The sequence below is a fragment of the Panthera leo genome, chromosome A1 (assembly GCF_018350215.1).
Source record: "Panthera leo isolate Ple1 chromosome A1, P.leo_Ple1_pat1.1, whole genome shotgun sequence".
In the NCBI taxonomy this organism is placed as follows: Eukaryota; Metazoa; Chordata; class Mammalia; order Carnivora; family Felidae; genus Panthera; species Panthera leo.
In genome coordinates this window covers 117682328-117701595 of record NC_056679.1, presented here as the reverse complement: position 1 = coordinate 117701595, position 19268 = coordinate 117682328, and the positions used below count along the sequence as shown (strand labels likewise).

At 48.3% G+C, this 19268-nt stretch overlaps 1 protein-coding gene across 1 annotated transcript; it reads right to left on the bottom strand.

Annotated features, from left to right (window-relative positions):
- Positions 1–1637: 1637 nt before the first annotated feature.
- On the bottom strand, positions 1638–15634 carry DELE1 (DAP3 binding cell death enhancer 1). Its single transcript, XM_042937896.1, has 13 exons — positions 15379–15634; positions 14610–14724; positions 14390–14513; positions 12278–12425; positions 11177–11338; positions 10833–10921; positions 10635–10731; positions 7805–7947; positions 6574–6732; positions 6380–6472; positions 3718–3883; positions 2954–3184; positions 1638–2215 (listed from the first exon to the last, which is right to left on the bottom strand). Exons 1-12 carry the CDS (start codon positions 15407–15409, stop codon positions 2955–2957), a joined length of 1557 nt encoding a protein of 518 aa, XP_042793830.1. The 5' UTR covers positions 15410–15634; the 3' UTR covers positions 1638–2215; position 2954.
- Positions 15635–19268: the final 3634 nt, after the last annotated feature.

Genomic DNA, 19268 nt, shown 5'->3' with positions numbered 1-19268 from the left:
TAGGTAGGCTTGGTGCAAGGAACTGGGTGGAAAGGGGGCAATGCATAAAATCACTCATTCCTTCAATAGATATTTACTGAACGTTTACTAAGCACCCTGCACTGTATTAGCACTGAAGATATAATGAATCGAACAGCCTTGTCTGTACTGTGTCACGGATCCCTGAAAGCAACATCTCTGGATAAGGGAACTGAGTCAGCACAGCCTCGCACAAAAGTCTCACTGCCGAAGGGCACCAGGTCCTAAAACTTGGGTCACCCTGTACCTAACCCAGGCAGGGGCCACTCCCCTGTCCTCCCCACCTCATATTTCCTTTCAGGGCACTGATGACAAGTCATTAACAATGGAATTGTAATGGCGAAAGCACAGCAGTGCCTGGGTCTGTGGATGAAGGCCCACCCCTTGGAGATAGACGGAGACCGCAGTGACTGAACAGCCAAGGATTTCTGGTCCCTTGACAACATTGCTCTCACGACTCTTCCATCCTGCCTTTCCACAAGGAGAGCTTAAAAATATCCTACCTCCACGTTTAGCACCCCAAATTGAATCAGTACTTAACTTGTAATTACTGAGGGGGAAGGAGAGCTGCATCTGGCCCTCAACACGGGACGCCCGCTGTCCCACGGCTGTCTGAACTGCCACTCCTTCCCCAGAAGGAATCGGTAAGCCAAAATGACAAGAGGAGGGGAGGAGACTGGAGAGTAGGGTCCCACAGGAGGGCAGGAAATGACATTTTACAGAAGTTGCCCCAGGAAGTTTGATCGGCAATCTGTGTGTGGCTGGGCTCTGTGCTCGGCTCAGGCTGGCAAACATGGGGTTAACCAAGTTCTTTACTGCAGGACTTCTTGGAACCTTAAAGATGCTGATGTACACTGTAAATCTATAAAAAAAGGGATGTCTGGTATAGCGTTTCCCAAACTTATTTGACCACAGAAACTTTTTTTTTCTTGCAGAGATTAGTGCATTGTACAGCTTAAAAACCTAACCTTTAACCAATGTGTGTATTGAGCTCCTACTAGCGTGGGCCTTGTGCTAAGTGCTGAGGATACCAGAATACAAAGACAAGGTCCCAGATCCCAAGGAGACATCTGTGGGAGGCAGCCGCATGAGGGGATCAGTGTGGGGGTGGGAAGGCCAGCATGCAGGGCAGCTCTGGAAAGGGAGTAGCAGTCAGGGGAGACACTAAAGTTGAAAGAAGCTTAGGGCCCCCATGACAAGAGGAAAGTGCTAGAAAAGTGTGGCAGGAGCCACTGGAGGTTGGTGAGAGGGGTGGGCAGCAGAGAAGACAACCTCCACCCCAACTCCTTCCACTGCTGAACTGGCCAAGCTGGGTGATCTTTCACATCTGAACAGTTACTAGAGGGTTTGGTCCCTCCCACTCCCTACCCTTAACCACATCCATGCTATTGAACTTGGGCTAACATCCAGAAGCCAGGGAATAGCTATTCACAGATTCAGTAATTGGAGTCATTAGCGTTGACTCAGAAATCATTTTTTCCTAAGTCTCTCCCTTGGAGAAGCTTTTAAGACCCTTCAAATTGGTTAATGGAGAGTTTAGAGATGAGGTTGGAGCCTCTGCTTTCAGCTCCCCCTGCCCCACCCCCGGCTCTCCCCAACATACTCAAAGGCAAGAGTGATGAGATAATCCAGTATCTATTTTATTAAACTCCCATCCATTTCTGGCACACCCTTCACAAACAAGGATCTCAAAATCTACACTTTCCTGCTCCAAGCCTCCACTTACTCCCTCACATTGGAGAGATGTGACAGTAACACATAAAGCTAGTGTGAACTGGCAAAACAGAGCCCTGAGCCAGGAGTCAGGGGGCCTGGTCTTCTCCTGGCCTGGTGACTCATAAAGCCATACAACCATGGGCAACAGTCTGCCTCATTGGGCCTAAGTGGTCACCAAGGGCCTTTCTGCAGTGAAATGCCCCCCATGAGCTCTGTAGGGTCAAAGGACATACACCAATGCCTTCGGTCAACAACTGAGAAAACAATGTAGTGGGTCAGGTCACTGCTTCATAAGGTGACACGGCCAGGCAAGGTGACATGGCCAGGACCTGGGTCTTTACACACTTTCTTCTTCTTTACTGTGCTGGGGCAGATGCTTAAGTTTCTTTGGGAAGTTGTGTAGATATCTGGCCTCTGCTTTGGGACTCAAGTTGTAACAGAGAAGCCACGGGCTCCATCTTTAGGGCTGAAGTGAGAAGGTCTGAAAAAGTCAAGCAGACATATTAGGTATGTAGGCAAGAAACTCATTCCTCCCAAATCAGTGATGAAGATGATCCTAACTCCACTGGGGATGAACAAAAGTGAATACGGAAGCCCATCTTGGAAATGGCCTGACTCAGTGCTCCTCAAGTTTTAGCCATTCATGGAACCACCATGGGTGGGACCTGTGCTCCCTTTTATCCAATTTCACAATGTTTTTCTTTAAATGGATCGTTTTTAATATCTGTGAAACTATAATGTGCTAGTCACATTTTTACATTATATATTAAATATACAACTACTAAGATAGAAAATATTAGAGTACCTAAAATCCTCTTATGAACCACCAGAAGCACATACATCAGATGTTGGCAAACATCTGTCATGCAGTCTAAGTCTAAGGAAACTGAGACATGGGAAAGAATATGTAAGTGGTTTACTCAGTCACAGGCTATGGTAAGACTCTGGAACCTTCAGGAGAGTTTTTTACAGGTCACTGAATGAATCCCTTTCGTGCACAGAACCAGAAATAACTATCAATGTTTCCACTGCCCACCTGTGAGGCTACCAACTGGAGGAAAGGTCAAAGTCATTTATTAGCCATGCACTTGAAATTGCTTGAGAACCTCAGCTCTCGCTGGAATGTCCACCTCAGAAAGGGACACTGACACCTATTTTTGTTGCCATCCAACCTGTGCACCCTCCCCACCCCAGCACCAGTAACTATGTCTTATCTTACCTTAGCCAAAACCCAGTCTGACGAGACTCCTTTCCAAAGGGTAGTTGTGTGGGGGAAGAGCTCCCCTGGGACTGGCTCCGAGACGCCCACTTCTACAGAGGAGGCCAAGGTTCCCTGTGCTCGAGGCGTGTGGGAGGCGTGAGGCTCCCGCCAGCAGGGTGTTGAGGCTGCAGAGGGAGGGGCTGGAGAAGGACTTCAATCCTTTAACTGCCAAGTCGCTGGGCCCCAGGGCTGTGAGGAGAGGTGAGAGCGACTCTTACTCATACTGTGGGTTCTTACTTTGGAGCAAGGACTTCTTAAAGGGCTTGGTTGCCCCTGGCATTGGTAACCCCGGCCAGCCCGAGTGACTCAGGAGTGAGCACTCAGAGCCCTCGAAGGGTAATTCAGGGAACTGAGGCAATCTCAGGATACAGTCTCTCCTGAAAAATCCTCAGGGAGGCTACCATTTATTCAACACCTGCTGTATGCCAGGTTGTGCCAAGCCCTCTAGAACCATCTCATTTAATCCTTACAACCGAACAAGTAAGGTACGAGTAGTACCCTCATTTTCAGAAGTGAAGAACCACGCAATTTTCAAAGACATGGAGTCCAAGTTCAGTGACATAGCAGGGTTGTTAAAGCTCAGATGTGTCTGACTCAAAAAGCTGTGCTCTTACCCATTACTGGGGCAAGAAATGCCAAGGAGACCAAGGACTACTGCCACCCCCTTCTCTGTCACAGGGCACTGAGCTCAGGGAAGGGAACTTGTTGGCTCTGACATGCACCTTTAACCACTGCTTCCATGGAAAAGAGGGTCCGCAACCTTTCCTGGGCAGGTTCATTGCCCAGAGCCGCTGACTGCTGGTAACATCTTATAGCCTCTCCCAGATTCCTCTGCACACCAAGGCCCTTCTCATAGCAAATTCCCAAGTGGTATCTGCTCTGTGAGTCCTAAAAGGGAAAATAGACAGCTGTACAGATATGCACACATGCAGGAGAGAAGAACTGAAATGCTAAGGCAAGAGGAAGGTGGGGTAGTCGGGCAAGCTGGGGCTTCATCCATATAGGTCCAGTCCCAGTCCCCCCTGTACCAAGGGATCTCAAGTATGAAAAGCCAGAGGCCCAGAGTGTGCCCAACACAGAGGAGCGGGGGATCCCTCTGCCCAGGGAGATTCGAGTGGCAGTGTGGCAGCCTCTCGCTGAGGCTGATGCTGAAGGCAGACAGAAGTGACGGCCACAGGAACTACCACCCAACTGTGGGGAACCTGGGAGTCAGGCTCCTAGTTAGGCTAGAAGAGCCAGGAGCCAGGGTAGAGGCTAGGCTTCTCAAAGGCCCCAAAAGCCTTTCTGAATCTCTGCCCAGGGGCTGCAAAACATACACTACAGAGAGTGTCCCTCCTTTTAAAGGTTAAAAGTCTAATAATCCCTTTGCCCAAAATGCTGGATCCTCTCTCCTCTCACTGAAAACTATGATCCTTAGAGAGGCATTAGCAGGTAGGGCTTAAGAGAAAAACCTATATAGCCAGACTGTCTGGGTTCCAATCTTGGCTCTACCACTTACCAGCTACGTAACCTCAGGCATATTATTCTATGCCCCTGTGCCTCAGCGTCCTCGTCTATAAAGTGGGAAATAATAATAACACCCACCTGATTGAATTGTTATGAAAATTATATGTGTTAATACATTAAAGTGCTTACTGTTATTATTACTTTCTTATTATTTTAGTTGCCCTAAAGAGATTTTATTTTTTATTTTATTTTATTTTTTAAAATTTTTAACATTTATTTATTTTTGAGACAGAGAGAGACAGAGCATGAACAGGGGAGGGGCAGAGAGAGAGGGAGACACAGAATCTGAAACAGGCTCCAGGCTCTGAGCTGTCAGCACAGAGCCCGACGCGGGGCTCGAACTCACGGACTGTGAGATCATGACCTGAGCTGAAGTCGGACGCTTAACCGACCAAGCCACCCAGGCGCCCCTCCCTAAAGAGATTTTAATCTCTCCCTCTTTACTGGAAAATTATTATATTCAAGCGCCCAACTTAAAAACAAACAAACAAACAAAAAACTCTGTTGATCCCCAACCATGGTCTCATTTCTCTTCTAATTTCCAGAGTCCAATTTCTTGAGAGAGTTTCTGTAACTTGCAGGGCAAAGTCTATGTAATAAATATGGTGGACTCATGACTGTAGACCAGCTCAGAACACAGCGCTGCACATTCCTAAGGCCAAAACAGCCACCCTGCAACACTGCTCAGTACAAACCTACAAAGACACAATTACTCCCAGGGGGTGGGTGTGTGTGTCAGGACTGTGCCCAACACCCTCTGTGCATTTCTCCCAGCGTCCTGACCGAAGTGGACCAAGGTGCCCTCAGGCATGTCTAGCACATGAGACGGTGAAGCACACTCAGCCCGAGATAGAGCTGGGACTCCATCAAGGAAGACAGGCACAGAGGCAGTTCTAGTTGGTGACACCGGTCCCCTTCTGAAAGCTACTACAGGTAACAGAGTAAAAACAAAAAAGTATTCTGATGCCCAAGAGTCCAATCAGGTACCACCGTGTTGGCCAGAATACACCGAGAATCAGCAGCCCCAGTGCATGAAAATTCCAGTACATGCACATGGCTTGCTTTAATCCACTACTCCTGATCTTTCAGCATGCAGCGCCCAAAAAAGTCCTGCTCCAGTACATTTCAGGAATACAGCAAACCACAGACACCTTTTTGGTGATTCACACTGAGGTGAAGCTTTGAGATCACCTGCACTGAAGACACCTGTTTAGTGCAGCATTTCCCAAACCCATCTGACCATGTTTTCCTTCCTATTATAAACACCCCATGAAACTAACACTCTGGGGAACAAACTCACGGTCCTGCAGCCTGGATGCCAAGGCCCCCAGACACCTGCCACCCCTGAAACTGTGCAGTGTCTTCTGACTTCCCCAAACTGCACTGTCCATGAGGGTGCACCTTCCCTGTGCTCAACTGACCAAGCACTCACACACCTGCTACCTCAGTTAGATTTTGATCCTCACAACAACACCCCTGTGAAGCAGTCGACAGGTGAGGCAGTCATTCCATCGCAATTTTCCAGATGAGGAGAACAAGAAGTGACCGGCTCAGGAATATGCTGGTAAGCGTAGCAACTGGCTCCGCAGTGAAACAGGCCCTGCTATGGAGCATGCCGTCATTTCTGTGGTGCAAATACTCCACCCACAGCTGATTTTAAACTACCGACAGCTCTCACAGATTGCTGTCAGCCAACTCCAGGGCCCCACTAGACCTGCTCAAGGGTCACACAGTAAGTCAGCAACAGTTAAGACCTGAAGCTGGCCCAGCGTTCCTGTCAACCCTCTCCTATGCGCAGCAGAGCCTGGTACCAGTTCCAAGATTCCCTCTTTCAGCAGACTCGATCCCCAACATGTCTGGACACTGGCAATCCCATACCCCATTGTTGGCCGCAAGCCAAAGGTATTTCACAGCTCTCTGCTCATCCAGGTGTGGCTCCTTGGTGAAAAGCACCCCGAGGAAAGCTTGAGCCTGTGGTTCAGGAGGAAGGAAAAAGGCATTTCCATCACTTTCAGGCCCCGCATACTCCAGGAGCCCAGGAGAGACTCCCCACACCCACCCTGGGCACTCACCTCTCTCAAGCCCGAGTGTGCAGCCTGCTTAAGCATGGACACTGCCCTCTGGCACTCAGGATCCCAAGTGGAGGCTGGGCCTTGCAACAGGCACCTGGCGTAACGGTACTGAGCCAGGCGGTGACCCTGGCTGGCAGCCAGCTGGTAAAAAAGAACTGCCTGGGACAAAGGGAGAGACACCTAGTCAACTGATACCTCTGCAAGCTAGCCTTCTCTTTGAGCGAATTTGTAAAAACTATTTTAATTAAACAATACATCATCATTACAGATTCATCAGAAAATAGATAAGCCAAAATTTCAAAATAGATAAACCAAAAATAGAAACATAAAATCCCCCCCAAATCCTGCCTCCTAAAGATCATTCTCTGTTCACTTTTACTTTACAGCTTTGCAAATTTCTTCCCACATATATGTGTATTTATACATGTACACATATACACGCACATACACATACACACATAAATGTGTGTATGTGTGTGTGTGTGTGTGTGTGTGTGTGTGTGTGTGTATAGGGAGAAATAGTGAGAGAGAGAGAACATTCACACTTTTGTAACCTGTTTTTTCACTTAACAATACACCATGAATGTCTTTCCCTGCCAGTAAATATAGATCTAGTGCATCATTTTTAAAAATGTTTATTTACTTATTTTGAGAGACTAGGGCAGGAGCAGCTAGAGAAGGAGAGAGAGAATCCCAGCACAGAGCCTGGTGTGGAGCTCAAACTCAGGAACCATGAGATCATGACCTGAGCCAAAATCAAGAGTCATATGTTCAACCAAATGAGCCACCCAGCTGCCCTTGGTGCATCATTTTTTAAGGCCCACATAGATATTATTAACCAACTTACTATTGGTTAACTTACTATTGAATAACTTTCAAGTTGCTTTCCCCTTTTTTTTTTTGCCATCATATACAATTCTAAGAAAAGTACATTCTTATATATATATAACATCTTTGCGTACTTATCCTACATTTTTACAATGAATTAATCCATTCATCAAGGTAAGGTTCTAGGTCCTGAGGATACAGCTGCAAAGAAAAAAGACAAGGTCCCTGGCCTCCTTCTGAATCTAAATTCCTGCAAGTTAGGAGCTTCTGTCTTCTTTTTCCCTCATGGCTGGGAGAGAGAAGGTGAACTCTCCCCAAGCCCTCCTGCCGCTCATTTCTGGAGGTCAACTTTGGGCAGGGCAGCTCAGGAGACAGGCCTGGGGACAAAGAGAAGGTGCAGTACCTTGCCAAGGTCCCTGGGGGTGCCTCTGCCATGCTCATGACACAAGCCCACATTGTACTGTGCTTTGCTGTAGCCACGGTCTGCTGCTTTCTGGAAGTAAGAAAAGGCTGCCGTGTAGTCCCCATTCCTCATGTTCTCTGTCCCTGTAAGAAAGCACAGAGTGTAAACACAACTTCCTCTGTGAACCTCCCCACATCCTTGGCCAGATCCTCATAAGCTGCTTCCTTTCTTTTTTGTGCTAGACACTCAGCATATGTTTCCAGCCTCCGAATATTTCACTGGTTTGCCAGAGACATCAGTGGGTTCTGCCCTCCTATACAACATCCTCCTCTTGGTACCAGCACCCCAGTTTTCCTTGGAGAGCAGCCCTCCTCCCCGCTGCCCAGTGCTATCAATCATTGTGCTATGCTCTTCCCAACCAGTAGGTCCCTCACTCAGGAATCTGAATCCTGATCTGGTTGAGGCAGGAGAGAAAATAGCTTTTGCAGGTTTATTCTGACAGCAAAACTCTGAAGACACTGTCCCTCAGTTACTGCCCCTGGATCCCCGGACCTTCTCTATTCCTGTCCTGAGATTTGGCAGATCAACAGATCCCAGTAGATTCCTTTTGTGCTTAAGTTAGCCAGAGTGGGCTTAGGCTGCTTGTAATGAACTAGATCGAGTTGATAACAGCTGATACTGTTAATCCTGCTTTAGGAGGAAACCGTGAGAGAGAAAGTAAGACAGCTGTGACCTGAACTCAGGTGTGTCCAACAGCAAAACCCACGTTCCGTTTTATCATCCAAACAAATGAGCAAACAGGAAACACAGACGGGGCTGGGCACAGCCAAGTCCCAACTCAAACCTTTGCTCAAGTTGTCTCTCCTCCCTGGGCTATCTTTCTGCCTCCACCATCAGACTTTCTCATTCTGCCTCTGCTCTGGAAGCTTCAGACCACACTCAGGCTTCAAACACTCTTTTGGTTTTTACTCAGGATACAAGCCTTTTTCCATGAACTAAACTGTTTCCAGAGTACAAGCCCTGTCTCCTCAATTAGACTGCAAAATCCTGGAGGCAGAAGCAGAAAAAGAATGTAGAAGAAATAACTTCGCATAGGGTGAAAGCTCTATACAAATGCAAAATATGATGATGGCTTGTGCTCCCTTTGTGTTCTGCCACACTGCTTAGCATTGCTGAATAAATGAATATATGAATGAAGGAATGGGCAAGAAAATCCTCAGAAGAGACTGTCGGCCCATCAAAATCACAAAAAGCTAATGAGGTAGAAGCCAGGTTCCATTCAGCCAGCAGTGAATTAAAGTTACCTCCCTGCTGCCTGAAAATTTGCTGTCCAGGATGCACAGAGCCATCTGTCCTTGAGAAGACTCAAGAGGGCAAAGGATCCCACCCCTGTCCCCACTGTCCACACTGGCTCCTCGATCCATCTCTCTTCTCTGTCCCCTCTGCCTCTAACCTAGACCAAGCCACCATGACGCTTTGCTATGCCATCAGTAACAGCTCCAACCCAGTCTCCTGTTTCCTCTGGCATGCCTGCACTCCACATTTGTCCACACAACAGCCAGAGAAATCTGAAAAAGTACATTAGATCATGTGATTGCCCTCCTCCTCTTCCACTGTAAAACCCTCCAATGGCTTCTGATCTCCCTTAGGAAATCCACACTCCACAGTGGCTCAGAAGGCGTTGCCTGACCTAGCCCCTTCCTCCTTCTCTCACTTCATCTGTTTCTACTCTCCTGGTGATTTCTAAGTTGCAGCCACACTCACCTTTCTTTTATTCCTTTCACAAGCAAAACTCAATACTGCCTCAGGACCTTTGTACTAGCTGTTCCCCCTGTTTGGAAAGCTATTTCTCTATACAGAAACAAGACTGGCTTGTTTTTGTCAGTCAGGTCTTGGCACAGAGTTCTTCCCATCAGTGAGGACTTCCAAATCAAAAGCTGCTCCTTCCCCGAGTCACTGACACATTCCCCTGTTTACAATTCTAACATTTACCATCATCTGAAATTCTTTTTTGTTCATTTGGCAATGTTTTATTCTTCTCCCCCTCAATTCACACATCAGCTCCATGACAGTAAGAACTCTGTCTCATGAATCACTGTATCCCTGACACCTAAAATAGGGCCTAGAAAAGGTGAATGCTTAACAGCTTTGTGCTGAAAGAATCCCACCTTCTCATGCATCTGCCCATTACACTCCAACAGATGCTGTTGGCAGTCTGGGTCGCTGCATTAAAAGGCCTGAAACTTAAGCCAAGTCACTGCAGAGAACAGAACAAATGGTGGAGGGGCATCTAGAGTCTCCAGATGTGGTAAGAGTTCCTGTCTGTGCATTTGAGAGCCTGCTCCAGACCATAGGAGTCTCTTCTCACCTAAACGTGTCAGAAAACGTAAGGTATCCTCCCAGATTTATTTTCTGCTTTTTACACAGTAACAGAATGTTCAGGTAAGCACATGGACATTCAGCTAGAGACTACATTTCCCAGGCTCCTCTGTGACCAGGTGTGGTCAGAGGCCTACATCCTGGACATTGATTTGTGCAACTTTCTAGGTGGGGAAGGAGTAGTCCTTTAGCTTTCCCACCTATCCCCTTCCAGAAAGAAAGCTGCAATAGCCAAACAGGACCTTGAGACGGAAGTCAGTTTTAAGAATGGCAGAATCATGAGGATGGGTCCCTGACACCACTGTGCCACCATGCCAGGTCTAGTCTACCTACCCGGGAGAAGATAAATTCTCTCAATTTAAACCACTCCCTGCCCTAACTCTGTTTGACCAACCCCATACCCTTTCCGTTCTCCCATCCGCCTGCCTTGATGCAAGGTCCACCCAGTTACCCAGGAAGTTGAAAGCAATGGAAACACTGAGCTGGAAGAGCTGCTGAATGGAAGTCACAGCCTCCTCGAGGGAAAGAGTTTTTGATTTATCTTGTTCCTGGGGAAGAAATATAAAGACTCATCATGGGAGGGTTCACTCAAACTGCAACCTGCCCAGGGGAATGTGATGAGGGTCTGGAGGCCACATCTGAACCATACCTGCTTTTGTCCGGTGGGCACAGGCTGGGCTGGCTTTGCCCCGGATCTGAAGCTACTGCTGGCATGCAGGAAGCCAAGATCACTAGGGTCTGCAAGGGAAATGGGTGACACCCAGCCAGGGTAAAGGAGAAAGTGTGGTTTCTCCTTTTCTCCCACTGCCCCAGTCTCCCCGGCCCCTCTGGCCAGCACCACCACCAGGAATCAAAATCATTCAAAGGACCCCAGAAAGCACGGGCCCTCACAGGAATGACAATTTCCTCATCTGGCATAAGCAGCAACAAATGTCCATCTGCCCAGTCCCCACCCCCTCTACCTCTGGCTGACTCTAGGTGGTGAAAACATACCTTCTTCAGAGAGACCCTGAAGACCAGATGCCCTCAAGGAGCTGTACGAAGAGAGGTTCTCAGGCCGAGTGGAGGGTTCTTCCTGGCCCAGCCTGGGTTCCCTAAGGCCAGTGTGCCTGGGAGCTGGGCCATCAGGGCTGGGGAGAATGTGCCTCCGGAGTGCTGGAAAGACCCAGTAAGAGTAGTCACATCAGAAGGGGATCAGCTCAGTCTGCTCAGGCTCGACTGAGTGTTCCCTGAGGTTTGGGGGAAGAATGTGGAATTTCCTCATTCACATACCTCTACATCCTCCTCCACTTCTTTTGCTGGGGTCAAGAGGGGCCTACATTTATGCTGATCTCCTGTCCTAGGTATAAATGCTTCATTTGCCTGAATTCTTCCAGTGGCAGGGAGGCATCTACCTCACTCACAGTTGTAGCCCCGACACCTGGCACTCTATTTGATAGTAATATTGATAATGATTATAAGCATAAGAACAAGACCTTAAACTAATACTTGCTGGGTACTTACTGTGTGCCAGGCACTGTTCTAACTCGTTGACAGGTATTAACTCATTTAATCCTCCCAAGAGACCTATGAAGTGGGTTTTACTATTATCCCATCTTATGGATGAAAAGATTGAGGCACGGGGGAGTTAAAAGTGACTTGTTCAGGGACACAAGACTAGTATGCACCAGCTATGGGGCCTGAACCCTGACACTAACTCCAGGGCCTTAACCCCTGGGCTGTATCGCCTGTGTACCATGGTACATAGTAGTTATTCAATGAAGATTCACTTAGTAATGAATGACTGACCAGAGAATGACCTGAAGGGTCATGGGTGAAGGGTAAGCAGGAAGCCACACCCAAGATCTAAAGCAGCCTCGATCCCTGTGGGGCTCCCTTCATGGAAGGGGAGGGGAGGACATGGGAAGACACTGAGGGGCAGGGGTGGTCCACACCCTGGGTGGGTAGAACTTCCTCACATTCCCCTTCCTCTGACTTCAGATAGGAAAGGCAAGGAGCTGCTGATGGCTCTTTTCCTGAGGTGTGTCCAGAGATGCTTCCTGGCCTAGAAAAACTCCCAGCCTAGCCCTCCTGTCCCTGGGACTGAAAACTCACAGGAGCGCGGATGCCACAAGGGAGATGAGAGGAAACAGTCCAGGGGTCTGCGCCAAGAGCAGTGCTCTGCTTGTCGAGGTCCTGCTGGCAGGGACGACTGGAAGTGGATCTGCCTTGCCAGTTGCAGGGCCAGCACGGCCAGAGTGCCCTGGGAAAGACAGCACACTGGGGACCCAGCTTTGCACCAGTTACCTCCTTCAGTCTCACCCTTCAGCTCAAACGCCACTTCCTTGGGAAGCCTTTCCTGACTCCTGGCTGAGGCCAACTAATACCCTCCTGGTGCCCAAACTTGCCTGGTAGAGCCCTGATCACACTGGTACTTAAGTAATCACCTCGACAATTATTTGGCTAAGGTCTGTCTCTCCTGTTAGTCTCTAAGCACCATGAGGACAGGAATCATGTCTGTTTTGTTCACCCACGTATCCCTGGAGCCTAGGAGAACGCTAAGATGTAGCACTAATAAATACACACATGTATTTATTACATGCATAAGGAGTGAATGAATAAATAAAGTTTAAGCAGGCAAAAAGATAATGTGGTAAGCTGGGGCTTGGCCACAAATGCAGTGACAGGTCAGGGCTCACCATCAAGTTCATTCTCTTTCTCTGGCCTGAGGCACAACTCTTCCTTTCTCTCTGACCAAGCCACCCCACCACAGACACATTCACACATACAGGCTTGTTGAAGGTATCTCTTCTCTGACAGGTGTGTGGAAAACCTAAGCTAGCTCCTAGCTCAGAGACTGCTTGGTTTTCCCTGCCCCTTCCTGTCCACACCCAAATACCTGTTTATTACAACAGGCGCTGGGTACACTGGGAAAGATGATAGTCACGTCTCTGTCCTTATGGACTTTATATCTTCACTGAGGGAGAAAGACAAAATTCACGTACACAGAGAAATAAATATAATAACAACAAATTATGCTAAATGTAAAAAAAAAAAAAAAAGAAAGAAATCAGAGGAGTTTACACAGAGCATAAGAGGGAGGTCTGACAAAATAGGGCATTAAGGATAGCCTCTCTGTAGGCGTGATGTGTGAGCTGAGGCCAGAAGGAAGAGAAGGTGCCAGCATGTAAATAACAGAGACGTGTATCCAGAATACTGGGACAGCTCGTACCCTTTCACAAGGGCAACAGTGACACAGCTGAGGGACAGCATCAGGACCCCCAGAATCCAAGCCCAGATTCTAGAAGGACTCACTGTAGAATAGCTCTAGGGCTCAGATCTTTGACAAAATGAGAAAATGCTCCCCTCTCCAAAGTATGTTATACCCCTAGTCCACAGCACCAGAGAGAAGTGGCCCTACCATGGAGACATCCCAGGCTCCATTCCGCTGATGACACCAATTTATAGATAAGACAACTGATGCTCGGGGAAGTCAAGTCTTGCCTAAAGCACACAGCATGAAAGTGACAGGGAGGAGATGTGACAGAAATGAGACTGATGTGTGCAGAACCTGGATGACAAAGATTCTGCCTTCTTGGACCTAATGTTCACTACTCAGCACCTAACTTTATACATCAGAGTCAACAAATATTTATTGTTCTGTACTGGGATCTGTAGTAGGTGCTTTTACAAAGCCACACTAAGTATAGCAACCAAGCTGTAGAGCATGGTAGCTAAGAGCATGAGCTCCAGAATAAAACCTGGTTTCTCTACTTAAGAGCTGTATGGCCTTAAGCATGTTACCTAAAGGTCCAGAGCCTGAGTTCCCTTATCTATAAAACAGAGATTATATTTCCCTCGCAAGATTTTTACAAGGATTAAACAAGATAACGCATACATAATATTCTACATTAATATATAACATGTTAGCTATTTAGTATTATTCATTGATAACATCTACCCTTGTTCTCGGCTGTGTCACAAGTGCCTAACAAAAATGCCTGGCTCAGAGAAGGTGTTAAATAAATGTTTACTGAATGAAAGGAGAAATAGGACTGAGGGGAAGAGGAGCCGCAATATCTCCCCCAAATATGCCCCAATGACATGGGTTACTCACATTTTGAGTGTGGGGACAATGATGCCCTAGCTCTTGTTTCTAGGCTTTATTACCATGCAGGATCATTCTCATCCACACAGAAGGTCAAGGACAGAGCTGGGAAGCCTTACCCATGATATGGCATCCCACAAGGTGTTTGGGGAGACACGGGCAGACATCCACTGGAAGGCATCCTTCCATCCATGAGACCTTGGGCCCCTGTTCGTGCCTGGGCCTGGGCCATGGGGGCCTGACCTAGATGAGGCAAGAAAAGCTATCAAGTTATATATCCCAAGTGGAAGGAGTGGGGGGTAAGGGGAAGGGATGGGTGACGGAATGGTAATATCTCACCTGTCAAAGCTGGGGACAGGGACCAGCAGAGTGGAGGAGGCAGCCTGAGGCTCATTTGGGTTGGTAGACTTTGGAGTCAGCCCCCGGAAGCCGGGTCCCAGCAGACGGGGAAGAGCTATGTATAATAACAAAGATCAACCATCTCAACATGAACGGCCCCACCAATCTTCCCTCTGTTCCTTGACAGAGCCCCACTCCTGGAACCCAGGAATCACTGGCATCTGCCACTGCGTCAGTTCTTAAACAAGGACATAAGTGGGAATCTTTTGCCTAGTACAGTTTCTGAGGTGCCACCCAGGCCAATAAACCAGGATCATCCAGGGCATATTCTGAAAATGCTCCCCGGGTGACTCTGATGTCCTCCCAGGGCTGACAACCACCATTATGAAATTACCAGACATTCCTACGCAAACTCTCGCTCAATGTTTGGAGCGCCCTGACTCTAAATCCTGCCTCTTTTCATTGGTTCCGCACTCCATTGGCCACTACCCACCTTTCACGAATTCGGAACACCAGCCACTTGACCCCTCCCCCTTTAGATAGCCCCACCCATCTCGGTGGTCCTAAGCTCCACCCTCTTCCCCACGAGCCCCACTCACACCTCAAATTCTAGCAGCCCCTGACCAGCGGGCGTAGCCCCGCCCCTGTGGGCCCCGCCTTTCCTCAGCTTTAACCCGGCCCGCTCGGGCTTCGGCTCAGTCCTCCGGCCCGCCCTTCTCCAGCTCGGAGTTTCAGCTGCTTCTCGACACGCGGCTCCGACGCCCCCTACCTCTGCCCAGGAGTCCTGGGAGGCGCCACATGTCGTCGCCAACAGCATAGAGAGCTCGCAGTCCAAAGAGCGAGGCCAGACCTACGGGCGGCGGCTAGAGAGGCCGCTGTCGCGCCCTCCGAACGGCCGAGTCCCGAGGAAGCTTCCAGCCAGCCAATTAGAAAGGAGCCTAGCCGGAAGACCGGCGCTGCGCGAAAGGAAGTGGGGGCTGGCGGGGAGGTGAACTGCGGCAAGGGCATGGACGTGGGCCTGGCCTACCCTGGAAGAGGCGTCGCTTGCCGCCCGCAAGGGAGTGGGGAGAACCCTCAGCGGTGGGGGGGTGGGGGTGGGGTCGCAGGTGGCGAAGCTGAACCGAGTCGGAAACTGGACTGTGGAGAGGCGGGGCTAAGGGCGGCCTCGGTAGCGCGGGACAACCTTGCAGACACCGTGGAGACGCGAAAAGGGGAATAGTGTACCCCAGCCCCGCGCCTGGACGAGGCGGTAGTAAGCAGGGCCAGTGGGCGGAGAGGAACGCTAGGGTCTAACGAGAGAGGCCCGTAGTCCGCGCTTTTCCAGTCCAAGGCCCTCGACTAGGAGATTCGGGCTGGGACCGACGGGGTAGACGTTAAAAAACTGCAGGCAGCGTTGTGATTCCGGGGTTCTAGCTCTGGCTCATCTTGTGTGTACCGTGCAGCCACCGGACGACCTTTTCCCCTTTCTGGGCCTCAGCTTGCGCCATGATAGGATCAGATAGATGGAGGGATCTCGAGTAGTCCTTCCTGGCTCTACGGGAACAACTTGAGTTGCTTTCGAAATACCTAAGAGGAGACCGACCCCCCACCCACCCCCCAACACCTGTTAATCAGAGCCCTCATGCTCAGACCCAGCCAGTGTTATCTATGCGTTCTTTTGTGTGGAAGAGAATGGTGCTTTCACCAAATGTGAATATATGAAATAAAGGACTTCAAGTTCAAATCTAAGGTTCTTAGACATCCTTCCTCCTTCTTTCCCCCAGGTACATGGCTTCTGGTTGGGAAGAAGTCTACACCTGGGCTAACAGCTTACTGGGGTCACCTTTTAGACCTGGTTTTGTGATAGGACAGTTGTATTTGTTCACCAGTTTTTGAGCCATGTGGCAGTCCCCATCGTAGAATCTGAGAAGACAGATGAGTAAAGAGTATTTGTGGCCTCAAGGAACACTTGGTCCAGTGTTTTAAGAATGGCCTCTGGAGTTCCACAATTGCTTTGAATAAATAGCTTTCTTACTTCCTAGCTATGTGTTCTATAGCAGTTAACAACCTTAAGCCTCAGGTTCTTCATCTATAAAATAGGAGGAAAAAATACCTCATGAAATTGTTGTGAGGATTAAATAATGCATTTAAATGGTTAGCAGAGCCCCTAGCACATAGGAAGAGCCTAATAAATATAAGTTGCTATTAATTGCAGTGGCAGAGGAGGTGAGTAGGGAAAAACAATAGATCTGTTGCAATAGAATCGTGAATACTGGGTTATGGGATACTGAGGAAAGATTCAAAAAAGTCATTGCATTTGAGCTGCATCTTTACATATGAGAGTTTCCTAGGTGGAGAAGGGAGAAAGCCATTGCAAGCAGAAAAAAACAATAAATAAAGGCCTAGGAGTACAAATACTGGGAAACTGTGTTCAGAGATACCCTTGCTTTGGGATTTGGGGCAGGCACCTTTCACATTCCTTGTGTTGCTGCCCCAAAATAGCTGATTTGGGTCTGTTCTTTCTCCCTGGACTTCTGCACCTTTCTTCCTGCCAGCTTGTCTGCAGTTGTTTTCATTCCCTGAGGCTCGGCCACATCCAGCTCTTCAGTGAATACTCCCCAACTGTTGGAGCCCTCACTGCTCTCCGCTTTTCCCAATTCCTTAGCACTTAATTTCTTGCCACACAAATTAGCAGTAATTATATGTTGTCCTGTTATTTAATTGTCTCATTTGTGTAAGTCTAGTCTCCCCAGTTCTTTCCCCCGGGGCAGGGATGGCATTTTCCCATTTTGTGTCCCGCATAGAGGTTGACACAAACTGTCAAACCATGTCTGTTGACTGGACACCTTGTGCTGATGATAGTTACAGACAAGAGCACCAGACCCCAATCAGGGACTTATTGATTTGGGTAGGAACGTATTCATTCCATATACAAACATTGAAGGGCCCTTCATGTTTGAAGCTGGTTGAAAAATTGTGAAGATGAGGTGTCTGTTTCCACGTGTAAAATGACATTATGACATCTGTTGTCCCTAGAAATCTAAACAACTAACCACTGTGTAGATGGCAAGGGCAGCTGAAGTCTCACTGGCGCAGCAGATCACCTGTTCAGTGTTGCCCAGAGGAGCCCCATCAGAATGACAACTTTGTTCCCGTGCCTTTGGCTTTGCTAAAACCATTGGCCATTCTCTTCTTCAGCTCCCAGGGTTGCTCCCCGTTGTTGGCTTGTGGCCCAGTCAATTTGACCCAGTCCTTCTACAGAGATAAGCTGTCTAACTTAACATCAGGAACCTACTGCCAGATAGCCACTTCATTACCTTTTGTTCATGACACTGTATACTCATCACAGCCAGTGTTCCAGACATTTTTTGTTGTTGAGTCTCAGTTCACATTAATCAAATATTTTCGTGCTTATTCTGTGCTAGAGAATGTCCCGGTATATAACAATTTTTATAAAATGGATGTGGTCCCTGCCTTCACAGAGAAAATAGTCTAGCAGGGCAGACACACTCAGTAGACAAATAAAATACAGAATGGTGTCTTGGTACAGCATACAAATTCTCTGAAATTTAGTGGCTTAAAACAATTATCTCTCACAGTTCTGTGAGTTGACTGGGCTCAGCTGGGCAATTCTGCTGGTCTCACTTCAGGTCTCTCGTGAGGTGGCAGTCACACGGCACCTGAGCTGCAGCTGGAGTCCTATGAAGGCTCAACCAGGACACTGGAACAGCTGAGCCTCTTTCCTTCTCCATGTAGTCTCAGGGCCGTCCCAACTGAGTAGCTGAACTTAAATGGTGGCTCAGAGCTTCTGAATGTACAAAGTGTAAGCTGCCAGGCTTCTTGAGTTTTAGACCTGGAACCTGCACCTATACCCTGTTGGCTAAAGCAGTTCATAGAGTCAGCCCACAATCAGTGCAGAGGGGAAGACAAATGTTAGGAAGTGTGGTTTTTTGGAGACCAGCAAGAGCTTTAGTGGGGAGAGTACAGGTGCTATGAGAACACCTAGGTACGGAAGCTGGGAAGACTTCCTGGAAGCAATGACATCTTAACTGATGAGCCTGAATGATGAGGTCTGGGATCTAGCGAGATGAAGAAGGGAAAGGGCAACAGTTCAGGCAGGGAAAATTGCTGGTGCAAAGTCTCAGAGAGGCAAAGAGAGCACAACTTAAGATCAGTGTGGCTGTAGCTGGGTGGGGAGTGGGACAGTGGTGGGGAAGTAGGCGAGGGGGTGGTATGGGATAGGGATAGCCCTTTAATCTGGAGAGATAAATAGCCTGATCATAACGTCTAGTAAGCCCCCCTCCCTGAAGATGTCTGGACTCTGTCCTGAGGGCATGGGACACCAAGGAAGGAAGCAAGGGCATGATCAGACCACAGAGCTCCTAAAGAGGCTACCAGCTACTGTGTGGGGAATGGATTAGAGGAGTTAAATTCTCATTTGCATCCAGACCCATCCAGTGACCTCACCTGTCACCAAGAAGACTGAGTCATCACCTCAGCACTAACATTAGTTCTTGTTGCTTTTTATTAGTGGGAATGTTTTTTAAGATTTAAAAAAAATTTTCTTAACATTTATTTACTTTTTAGAGAGAGAAAGTATGCACGCGAGCATGAGTGGGGAGAGGCAGAGAGAGGGAGACAGAGGATCTGAAGTGGGCTCCATGCTGTGAGTGCAGACCC